Source organism: Vulpes lagopus, chromosome 22 (assembly GCF_018345385.1).
Source record: "Vulpes lagopus strain Blue_001 chromosome 22, ASM1834538v1, whole genome shotgun sequence".
NCBI classification, from domain to species: Eukaryota; Metazoa; Chordata; class Mammalia; order Carnivora; family Canidae; genus Vulpes; species Vulpes lagopus.
In genome coordinates, this window is record NC_054845.1 from 11365671 (window position 1) to 11378303 (window position 12633).

At 43.9% G+C, this 12633-nt stretch overlaps 1 protein-coding gene across 2 annotated transcripts in view; it reads left to right on the plus strand.

The window, feature by feature from the left end:
* Positions 1-3944: 3944 nt before the first annotated feature.
* Positions 3945-12633, plus strand: part of BMPR2 (bone morphogenetic protein receptor type 2) — a 198552-nt gene continuing 189863 nt past the window's right edge. For both annotated transcript variants that reach the window (XM_041737050.1, XM_041737051.1), the window contains exon 1: positions 3945-4368. In XM_041737050.1, coding sequence (XP_041592984.1) covers positions 4293-4368 — 76 coding nt within the window. In that variant the 5' untranslated portion in view covers positions 3945-4292. The remainder of the gene's footprint in view (positions 4369-12633) is intronic.

Consider the following 12633-nt stretch of genomic DNA (forward strand, 5'->3'; position numbering starts at 1 on the left):
CTCTAGTAACATAGTATATTCTTCCAGTAACATAGTATAGTATAGTGTTACATTTCCCTTTTCCCTGAAGTTAGGTTTGGCCATGTGACTTCTTTGGCCAATAAAATGGGTGTGGTAGTGAGGTGTATTGCTTCTGAGTGGAGGCATTTTAATAGTTAGAACAAGAACACTGCAGTACTAGCAATTAAATTTTATGATCCTTACTGTCACAATCTTTTTTTTTTTTTTTTTTTTAAAGAGGCTCTACACCTAACATGGAGCTTGAACTCAAGACCCCAAGATTGAGAGTCACATGTTATACTGACTGAACCAGTCTGGTGCTCTCCTAACTGTAGGCATCTTGAAAGCATGTATCTCAGTGAAGCCTCCAAATAGTCTGTTGACCTCAATGACTAAAATGAGCAAAATCCATGTATTGGATATTGTACTGAGCTCTACAGATCCACCCTTTAGGACTAAAGCACAACCTCTCCCACTTGCTGGAAATGCTGGTGGCTGACAGCTGGTGGCTCTTGGCCAGAGAGTCCTCTCATCCAAGGGTCAACTCCCTTGCCTGGGTGCAGCTCATATCCAATGACAGGTTGGTGGCAGGGTATAATGACCTGGCCTCCTGTTCCAATTTAGTACAATGCTGAAGGGCTATCCCAGCTCCAGAGCTCCCTGCAGAACTGGCTGAAGCCTCAGGTGCAACTGTTACAGTTCAAGTTCTCCCTTTCTAGTAATTTTGTGACCCTCAGTCTCCAGAGGTTGTTCTGGAGATTACTACCCAATAACCTCATTCATGCAAATCTGTTTCAGGGTCTTACTTGTAATAGGCTTCCTGATGACTTGTATCAAACATGTAACATGTGTGAGAAATAAACTTTTGTTGCCATAGGCTGCTGAGATGTTTGTTACAATCTAGCCTATGCTGACTAGAGCAGATACCAAACCTTGCCTGCCCTGCCAATACTTTGTTTTCACTCGAGCTTGACTGGTATTGTTTCTCTGCTCTTCGGGGACATATTGATGGCCCAGTTTTAGTTCTTCTCTGATGGTCCTTCTCATAGTGAGTCAACAGCCATGTCCCAACTGAGATATTACAAGGAGCCAAAGAAAGGAGAAGAGGTTTGCCTATCTAGTTGTCTATTAATTATTCCTACCAAGTCAGTTGCATATATTTATTTCATGTGAATTTCCTAGGACCCTCTCTGCTTTTTAAATATAATTTACCATACATTTATAATAGGTATAAGGGTACTTAATGTTTCTTTGGAAAATTTTTATGGAAATAAAAATAGAATAACCAAGTTAATCCCAATTTGAGAAAGAACAGTATGCTATTAATTTTAATAAACTTTCTATACCTCTAACTTACTAAAATCCCGTTTCTCCAAATGCTAGATCTTATTTCTTAAAAGTCAAATGTCAAAACAATACCAGTTTCTTAATTTTAGGCCTTTTGGGCAAAACAAAATATAGTGATAAAACTAATGAATCAAAGCTCCTTCTAATTCTTTTTCTTTTTAAGAGATTTTACCATATAGAAACATCTCTTTCTGCCGGACGAGTAAACAGTATGGAAATGTTTTCCACTAAAAGTCTGAGAATCCTGGGTTGGTATTATCAAAACCCGTAATTATACTGGATACTTAGGATGATAACAGCAACCAGTTTAAGGAATGTGGAGGTTTATTCACATCAAGTTCAGATAGAGAGATAAAAGGGGACTTGAATACGCAAATAAAGGGTCTGACTTCAGGAGTGTCTTTGAATGTGTGTTTGGAGCTGCCCTTATCCACAATGAAAGACCAGCCAAACCAGCCTTCAGAATAACCCTTCTGCTTAGTAGAAGGAAGGCTAGACTTCACCTCTAAGATCGCCCTCCCACGCAAATTTTCCACCTCGCAGCTAAGAATTAAACACAGACTTCCGATCATGGCGCCACGCACGTCACTTTCTCCCTCCCCCCCGCCCCCCCAGCAAAATCCCACCCAAGTCGACCAGCTCTCGCAGGAGGTGCGCAAAGGCTGCAGGGCAGGGGTGGGGGGTGGTGGAATTCCTGTTCTTATCCCAGTCCCTTGGGTTTTTGCAATTCAAAAGACCCGACTAAACAGATCCTTTCCAGGAAGCCTCGCTACCAGCGGGACCTTTTTCATTTCCTTGGGTGCGAAGTCATTCTTTCTTCACTCAGGGGCAGCAACGCCTCCCCATAATTTTCCTTTCACATGTCCTAAAAAAACAAAAACAAAGGCAAAAACAACCCCACAAAAAAACCTAAGGCCCACAGCCTTTGTGAATAAAGGCCCACCCTGGAGGTGGAAGCCGCGCGGCCGCGACAGATAGGCATGTACAGCGGGACAATGTACAGGAGCCAAAGGAGAGAGTTTTCTTTCTGACTTCGCATCCTTTGAAACGGTCCGATATTTCTGTCAGCCAAGAAGGGCGCTCGAGAAGAGCGGGACGCCGAGAAGAGCAAAGATACCAATTCCGGGTGGGCTTTCCCGTTCCGGCTTTTGTTTTGAGTCAGTGGTGAGGGGAGCCGGAGGGGGAGGCCGAGGTCTACGGGTCTGGGAAAGGAGGGTTCTTCGGGATTCTCTGGGATACGGAGACGGAGGCTCCCACCGCAAGAAACGACGAGGCAGTTCCGCCCGTCGCGCCTCTACTCCAGGAGTCCCGGGGGACACGGCGACACCTCAGTCCGGGGCTCAATCACCCAGCTCACGGGAGTTGGCCGAGGCTGGACAAAAGATGTGGCCGCTCTCTCCTCAACGCACCCCCAGATCCCGAGCGTGCCCGTGAGGAAGGCCTGCGCGCGTGCGGGAGAAAGGCCGTCGCTGCCCACCGCGCTGCGGGCCCCGCCCTGCCCTCCGCGGCCCGGCAGAGACGCGCCACGCGAGGGCCGCGGAGTCCGTGTCAGCTCGCCGCCAGCGAGGGGCGGGGCCGGGCGGGGCCGCGAGCGCGCAGGCGCAGTGCGGGCTTCCTCGCGCCGCCGCCGCCACTGCCGCCGCTGCCGCCGCCGCCGCCGCCGCCGCCGCCCGCGCTGCACCACAGGCCCCGAGACAGACAGGGCCGGGAAGAGCCGGAGACTGAGGAGGAGGAGGCGGAGGCGGAGGCGGCGGCGGAGGCGGGGCGACTCCGGTGACCGGGAGCGCCGCAGACTGGCAGCTGCGGCGACTCCCCCCTTTGTGTCTGGTCTGCTCCGAGCCACTGGAAGTGCTGCCCGGAGGGGTGCGGGGTGTCTCGCCGCCTCGTCGCCCACCCCCCACCTCCCCAGCCGGCCGCCCCCCCGCCCTCGGCCCGCGACGCCCGAGCTCCGCCCGGAGCCCAGAGCTGCGGGAGAACGAGGCGGCGGCGGCGGCGGCGGCGGCAGCAGCGGCTTCCTCAGGGGAGGGGTTGCGATTCGCTCACGGGAGCCATTGACGGGAGGAGACGAGGCTTTTCTTCGTGGGATTTACCTCAGGCAAGACTGAGCGGCTGCAATAAAGAGAGAGAGGAGCGAATCCGGGAGGGCTGGAGAGGGCAGCTCGCGCACCTCGGGAGCTCGGCGCCCGGCCTGCCGCCCCTCCCCTCCCCCGCCGCCCTCCGGCCGGGCCCGGGCACGGCCTCGCGGGACTGTTCGCCGAGGGCTTGAGGGCTGTGGGTCCGTCCATGGAGGCCGGCACCTCTGACCATCCGGTCGAGGAACAGGGCTTGTTCTCCAGCTCCCAGTGAAGGAAGCACCGAAGCGAAACTTAAAAAGGAATCCTGCGCTCCGGGAGCCGCGGGCGATGCGACTCGAACCGCCGGCCGCCGCCGCCGCCGCCGCCGCCGCCGCCGCCGCCACCCGCCCGGCTTCGCCCTCCGCGGCGGTCGCGAGCTCGTCCTGATCCTCAGCCCCGCCATCGAATCCCCCCCGCCCCCCTCCCCCCTGCGCCCTGGATATGTTTTCTCCCAGACCTGGATATTTTTTTGACATCGTGAAACTACGAGGGAAATAACTGCGGGGCTCTCTCCTGTCTGCCCGCGGCACCCGGACATGCCTTCAGTCTGGGGGGCCGAGGCACCCGGTCCTAGGCGAGTGGACCTCCCCAGACGCGAGGGACAGAAATGAAGGGAGTTTCTGCAGCGGAATGAAAGCTCTGCAGCTAGGTCCTCGCATCTGCCATTTGTCCTTTCAAACTGCATTGTAATACCCACGGGCCGGACAAGTCAGACGAGAGCGGGGACCAGCCCCCCCCATCCAGCCCCCCACCCCCACCGGCCGTATCTCCGCCCGTGTTTACTTTCCATATTTCTTTTCTCTGCTCTCCTGCTACTCGGCTGGCCCAGGGATGCCTCCTTCGCTGCAGCGGCCCCGGTGGGTGCCGTCGCTCCTGTGGACCGTCCTGCTGGTCAGCACTGCGGCCGGTGAGTAGCCCCGGGGCGGCGCGTCGGGCCGCTGCCTCCGCGGGAGGCGGGCGAGGGGAGCCCGCAGAGGCCGAGGCCTGCGCTCGCCGTGGAGGCATCGGCGCCGGTACCTGCGCGCCTTTCCCGTCCCTGCTGGGGAAATAACCTTGCATGTTTTTGTGTAGTTAACAATCCCTACTCCCGTATCCCACCCCCCACCCCCACGCCTCCCCATCCCCCACGGGGGTGTGTGGGGGGGAAAGACATATTGGGTGTGGTATCTTGACATTTTTAGCTGTGAGGTAATGCAGGGATTAAAAATAATATTTTAATCGCCAATGAACAGTGTCTGTTATGAGATCTTTGGAAACAGAGCTGTAGGTTTTTTTTTTTTTAATGTATAAAGCAAATTTAGCTTACAGTAAAAAGAACAACTATAGCACGCACACTTTAGCGTTATTTTTAGATTTCGATCATTCTTCGGGAATCCATGTTACTTTCGTGATTTCGAAATGTTACGGAATGAATTGAATACATGTTGAGAAAGCCAGAAATTTGAGATTCTTAATACATTGTATAATACTGCGAATTATTGTTGTTAGTAGTATTTTTTTCTTCCAAAGTATTTTGGTAATGATATTTCCATCTTTTCAACCTAGATACACTCGTATTTGTATATACTTTTGGAATAACTGTTGGGCTTAAAAGTATTTTTGATAACTTTATGTTTTAGTCATCTGGCATCTGTTGGCTTTCCTGTCATTGAGGCAACTTTGACCTCATACCAGACGTCTAGCATATTTGAGTCCTGAAAGTTCTTTGACATTTTACTAAGCTTCAAGGGAAATGGTAGTCATCCTTTCCTTAGGATATTTTCTTTTTAGTTCCCAGACACCTTAGAGAAGGCTTCATTTCCATTTACAGTGATTTTTGAAGCAGTTTTTAGTGACATGTTTTTAGAAATTTTTGGAAGGGAACTGTACATATAATTCTTAAGTTTGGTGTAGGATGGCCAAATAGATTGTGCATTTATAATTGAGTAAAGGACAATATAACTGCTTTCCAATTGCTTTTTTTAAATATAAGTGTGTACTTTTCACATTCAGTAAATTTCTCATTGGTCTGCTAAATACAGAAGTTGCTTGCTTATTTCCACTTTAAAAGTCTGCATTGGAAAAATTCTAAAAGAAATTTGAAATTTCCTTTAGTGCCTCTGATTTTGGTTGATTAGTGTCTATTATGTTTATGATAAATCTATGTAGTTGTGTTAAAAGAATTCAAACTAATGAACATTTTGAAACTGGCATTTTAATATTCTTAATCATCACAGTTCCTTTTGGGATAAAAATGAACAATTTTTTCTAGATTTTGTTTTTATTATGTTAGCTGTTTAAATTCTCTAGCAGTAAGGCTTGTGATTCCTGTAAAATATAAAGAGAGTAAAAGGCTTTAGGCTTAAGCAGTCGTCCTGTGAGAAATCTCAGAACATACAGACTTTGCATGTTCTTTGTTATCCTTAACCTTTTTAGAATGTAGATTCTCATTTACAATTGACAGGCTTATTTTGTGATCAGAACTGGTAACAGTAAGGGAAAGAACATTGATTTAAAAATACATTTAATTTGTATTTGGTAAATAGAATAATGTCCCTCAAAAGGGAGGGATCAAAAGAATCTCTGATTAAAAGTGAGAGATAGAAAGAATCACTGAAGTGGTTTTAGTCTCCTTTTTTTTTTCTTTAGTATTGCATAGTACCAGATGTCAAAATTTGTGAAGCTGGATTTCAGAATCATAAAAATAATAATAATAGCTAGTGTTTACTGAGTGCTTGCTCTGTGCCAGTGACTATTCTAATAGCTTTACATATATTTTCTCATTTGATTTTCATGACAATTCTATGCTCCAGGTTTAATTATGTTCCTTTTACAGAGAGGGCAAGTGAAGCCCAAAGAATTTAAATAACTCACTACAGAGTAAATTGTGGAGCCAAGATTATGGCCTGTACCCTTACTTATCATGTTAATGATAATAGCTCATTCTAATTGAGAACATAAGATAGAGTAGTGCCTTCACTAGGTCAGCCTTGAAAAGAAGTAGGGACTCTTGATAGGATCTTCATTCAGCACTGGCTACGCAGAAGTCATGGTTCTAAATGTGTAAAACTTTGCCTAATATTGGAGTGGCTAGTACAATTTCATTAGGTGCAAGGTGATTAGAGAGGGCCTGGGAGAACTTGGGATGCATAGATGTAGTGATGTAACCAGACAGGTGCAAGTAGTGCTGCTGAATAAGAAAAAAATGCTGAAAGACTGACTGATATCACATCCCTCTTTGGGGCTGTGGATAAATCCTTTATTTCTTTTGAATTCCTCTTTCCCACTTACAGCATATAGTTCATGGATTCCTTAATTCTTTTTTTATTTTATTTTATTTATTTATTCATGAGAGACTCAGAGGGAGGTAGAGACATAGGCTGAGGCAGAAGCAGGCTCCCTGCAGGGAACCCGATGTGGGGCTCGATCCCAGGACGCTGGGATCACAACCTGAGTGGAAAGCAGACACTCAACTACTGAACCATCCAGGTGTCCCATAGATTCCTTAATTCTAGGAACATTTTATATGCAAAAATTTGGAATTTACAAAAAATATAATGTGCTTGTTTGGTTTATAAACTTTAATAAAATAATACAATGCAATGCAGTACTTATTGCAGAAATAGCTTCTGTTAAAAATTTTTTTTTGGAAAAAAAAGTCATGCTTTATTTAGGTTGTAATGGTTACAGATAACATATGTAACCCTATATCCCACCCTACTCTTTTCAGGCCCTTGAGCAGGCTCAGCTACCCTTTACTCTAGTCTTCTTGTCCTCCTCCTTCTTGTCCTTCTTCCCATCCTTGGTGGCCTGGACGGCCAGGGATCCCATGACATTTCAAACAGACTTTTTGTTGGGATTCATTCCTGGAAGGTTCTCCAGAACATCTGAAGGAACTTGGGATTCTGCATCATAATCCTTTTCCTCTTGGGCTGGCTAAGATGTGTTTAATGGCTGGACTGACATCAGTGTCAGCTAAATCATCCTGCATTTGAAATAATTCACTTGATCAGATTTCTTTTCTTTTTTCTAAGTAGACTCCGGGGCTTGAACCCACGACCTTGAGGTCAAGAGTTGCATGCTCTACTGACTGAGCCAGCCAGGTGCACCTCACTTAATTAGATTTCAGTTTTACACTCTCTTGAGGAACACACACATTATCTAAAGGAAGATTCGCTTATTTAGTTAGGATTCTTGAGCACTGAAATTAATAAATACTGTTGAAACTGGAAATTTAGTAATCTTTATTTTTGTGTTTCTTAATGTGGGCACTGCAATGGGGTCACCTGTGTTTTTTGTTTTTTAAAATATTTATTTGAGAGAGCACAAGTGGGAGGGACAGAGGGAGAGAGAATCTTTAACAGACGGCACGGAGCACAGAGCCAGTTACAGGGCTCAATCTCACAAACATGAAATCATGATCTGAACAGAATTGGGCACTCAGCTAGCTGTGCCACCCAGGCACTCTATCTCCTGTGGTTTTTGATAAAATGCTTATTTTTGTCACTATTGTCTAGATGTACTGAATGAATCTCTCTGGGACCTTTTTTTTTTTTTTAAACTTGATTCTCCCTTAGGTAAGTTTCTTTTTTTTTTTTAGTTGTTTTATTTATTTATTTATTTATTCATTCATTCATTCATTCATTCATTCATTCATTCATGAGAGACACACAGAGAGAGGCAGAGAGAGAAGCAGGCTCCATGCAGGGAGCCTGATATGGGACTCGATCCCGGACCCTAAGATCACACCCTGGGCTGAAGGCAGACACTTAACCGCTGAGCCACCTAGGCTTCCCCCCCATTCCCCTTAGGTAGGTTTGAGGACCACTGCTTTATATAATAAGTTTTGATTGTTTGGATTTTTAAAATATTGTGATTCAGTCAGCTTTTGCTTCAACTGGTAATAACTGGTAATAACTGGTAACCACAAAATCATAGTGACATATAACAATAAGCATTTATTCTGCTCCATTTGTCTCATTCTTGGGCCCAGGCTGGAGGGAAGGATAACATCTCTCTGGGGGGAGCTTGTCTCACAGCCGTAGCAGAAGTAGAAGAAGACAAACCCAATCCCACCAGTCATTTTCAGATTCTTGTTCCTCTGACATCTCGTTTGGCCACGACCAAAGACAAGGGGTAGTGAAGTATACTTTGGCTATAATGAGGCCATGGTGATATATGGACATGTGATACTATTGCTTGGAAATGAAGAATTCAGATCTTCAGTCTGCCACATGTGATCAGGAAGATGGTCCAGGAGAGGAGCTTCTCTTACCATTTGAACATAGCCAGACTCTTCATTAGGCTTTTGCGTAAAAATGATACCAATTTTGATCTCTACAAAAGCCTATGGCATGTGGGATGATGTGGTGTGGTAGTGGTGTTGGTGTATATGAAATGTGGGGACAGAGAGATTTCACTTAAGGACAATAGCTTTCCTTTATTAAAGACCATTTTTCTTAACATAGAGAAGAAATTGAATATTGATTTCTGATGAGTAAATTCTTTTTTTTTAATTTTAAGATTTATTTATTCATGAGAGACACAGAGAGAGGCAGAGACATAGGCAGAGGGAGAAGCAGGCTTCATGCAGGGAGCCTGACGTGGGGCTTGATCCTGGGTCTCCAGGATCACGTTCTGGGCTGAAGGCAGTGATAAACCGCTGAGCCACCCAGGCTGCCCTGATGAGTAAGTTCTAAAAAATTTTTTTTAAATTTTTATTTATTTATGATAGTCACAGAGAGAGAGAGAGAGAGAGAGAGAGAGAGAGGCAGAGACACAGGCAGAGGGAGAAGCAGGCTCCATGCACCGGGAGCCCGATGTGGGATTCGATCTCGGGTCTTCAGGATCGCGCCCTGGGCCAAAGGCAGGCGCCAAACCGCTGCGCCACCCAGGGATCCCCCTGATGAGTAAGTTCTAACTATAAAAGGTATAGAATGAAGTCAGTGTAAATCAGTTAATTTTATAAATGGCCGTACCACTTAATCTGGCGCTTACTCATATATTGCCTTGCTTTTGAGTATCAGTTTTATGTATTTGCTTTGTCCTCCTAACTGATAAGTGCTTCTTGAGGACAGGGTTCATATTTTAAACTGCTTTGTAATCTACCATGTTGCATGCAGAATAGAAGATGTTTAAGAAATACTAAATGAATAATAAAAAAGGAATGGGAGCCAGGAAGTATTCTAAGATTGGTCCCTTACTCAGTGATCTATTTAGTAATTTATTCTTTCTTTGGTCCCATTCCTTTAACTATAAAGTAGTTTAAATGGTGTATTAAGTAAGGAGACTCATGTCTTGAGTTAATGAGACCTGAGCTCTGTGTGATTCTGAGTAAACAGATTACTCAACATAGTCTTCTCAGGTATAATATTATGGGATTGGACTAGATTATGTTTGAAATACAGATTCATGGGAACCACCCCAGACCTACTTAATATCTGGACAGTGAGTTGGGGAATCTGCATTTTATTTTATTTTTTTAAAGTTTATTTTTATTAAAGCAAGTATATGAGTAGGAGGGTGGAGGGGCAGAGGGGGAGGGGGAGAATCTCAAGCAAATTCTTCACTGAACAGGGAGCTTTATGTTGGACTTCATCCGACCCTGGGATCATGACCTGAGCCGAAGGCAGATGCTTAATTGACTTGAGTCACCCAGGCACTGTGAGAATTGTTGAAATATTTCTAAAAGAAATAGTGCAAAACTAAATTAGACCAGGTAACACTGATTTGGTTTTAGTTACAAATGAATATCCCATAGAACATTCCAGGTGGATAAATTGCATATATTAAATTTCTGTCTACCCAAGAAGGATTATATTCTGATTTTTTTTTTTTTTTTTAAATAAACAACCTTTATTTTTTTTTAATTTTTTTTTTTTTTTAATTTATGATAGTCACAGAGAGAGAGAGAGGCAGAGACACAGGCGGAGGGAGAAACAGGCTCCATGCACCGGGAGCCCGATGTGGGATTCGATCCCGGGTCTCCAGGATCGCGCCCTGGGCCAAAGGCAGGCGCCAAACCGCTGCGCCACCCAGGGATCCCTATATTCTGATTTGATTGATCTCTTGTTTTTTTTTTTTTTTTTAAAGATTTATTTATTTATTTAACTCATGAGAGACAGAGAGTGAGAGAGGCAGGCTCCATGTAGGGAGCCCAACGTGGGACTCAATCCCAGGTCTCCAGGATCACGCCCTGGGCTGAAGGTGGCACTAAACCACTGAACTACCTGGGCTGCCCTTGATTGATATCTGATAGAAAAAAATTAAATATGAATCCTGTGATATCTAGGAATTCATAAATTTTGACCATTTTGCATAGTTTTTACATGTGCTGAAAAGACTCCCATATTACCAAACTATTTTCCCCTTGTGGTTAAATGGTCTAGTCCAGAATTATTTTATAAGCAATGAAGATGACTTTGGTAGAATTTTGAGTACAATAGACTTGATTTTGTTTTTGTTTTTAATTTTTTAAAAATCTGTGAGATGGGTACAACAGCTAAGACTGCTGGATTAGAAGAATACATATATAATTAATGTATAGTCTGTATGAGGTTAGAAATAAACCTGTGGGTAAATGACATGAACATTTTATTTAAACATTTTTTTAAAACATTTTTTTTAAAGATTTTATTTTTCAGTAATCTCTATACCCAGTGTAGGGCTCAGACTCACAACCTGGAGATCAATATTCCCATACTCGACAAAGTGAGCCAGCCAGGTGCCCCTGATGTGAACATTTTAGAATATATTGCTTTATCAGAATTGTTAGAACACAGCATCTCTTTCTTACTGTTAATTGAACTTAATACAGTAAGTGTTTGACCAGATCCAGTTAATATTCCAATATGTACTCATGGGAGCAGTGACAAAGGTAGGGGGGCATTAATAGGATAGATAACATATGGAAGGAGAATTAAAATGTCCAGTCAACAAACTCTATTAGTGCTTCCTTTGTACAAGGTTCTTTTTAAAATGTTGGTGGATACAAAGAAAAACAAGGGCTTCCTCTTCTCCAAACATCTAATGCCATTGCCTATATTACATTCTGGAAGGGAATTAGATTTCATTCTATTTGAAGCAGGGTAGTTATTTTGCAAGTCTTATTAGCACCGTATTATTTTTTTTCTGCTTATCTTTCAGGATGAGAAATTCCTGAAGGTATTCTGCAGCACAGGAAAAGAAATGGTTCCTGTGTGTCTTCTAGCTGATTTCCAGCTTCTTTTTTTTTTTTTTCCTGTCTTCTCTGACAGCCTTCTTGAAAGAGTAGTGAACACTTCTGGACTTCTGTATCTTCAACTCCTTACTTGGTCCCATGATGTATATTATTTCACCAATGACTTCCTACTTGCCTTATCCAGTGACTTTTTTTTTTTTTTAAAGATTTTATTTATTTGAGAGAGAGAGAATGTGCATGAGCAGGGGGGAGGGACAAAGAAGGGAGAGGGAGCCTGACGTAGGGCTCCATCCCAGGACATTGAGATCATGACCTGAGCAGACCTGAGCCAAAGGCCCCAAATGCCCCTTCAGTGATTTTTCAATCTTGTTCTTTTTTTTTTTTTTTTAAAGATTTTATTTATTCATGAGAGACACAGAGAGAGAGAGGGGCAGAGACGTATACAGAGGGAGAAGCAGGGTCCCTGCGGGGAGCCCGATGTGGGACTCCATCCCAGTCCCCGGGATCATACATCCTGAGTTGAAGGTAGATGCTAAACTGTTGAGCCACCGAGGTGTCCCTCAATCTTGGTGGTTTTTTTTTTTTTTTTTTTTTTTTACTTTTGTATTTAATTTGACAATTTCAATCACCCCTTCCTTGAAACTCTCCTTGTCTGACTTTAATTAATTTGCATTTCTCTGACTATATATCTTCTCCATCCTCTCATCTCCATAAATGTTCTGTTTTCTTCTTTTTAAATCTCTCCCTTAGATTGTCTTGAGTATACATACTTTTTATTGCTACTCCTCTCCCTTGTTGATTTTCTTTTATTGTTACTCCTCTCTCAGGCATGAATTATTCTGGAAAGTAGATGATTTCTTTTTTTGTTTTGTTTTTGTTTTTGTTTTGTTCTGTTTTGTTTTAAGTAGCTGATTTCTAAGTCAAACAGGTGAAGCGAGAAAGATTTGAGTTCTTCCTAGTGGTACCATCAGCTGTTTACTTCACTTTAGGAATATCACTAATTTGGTCTCAATA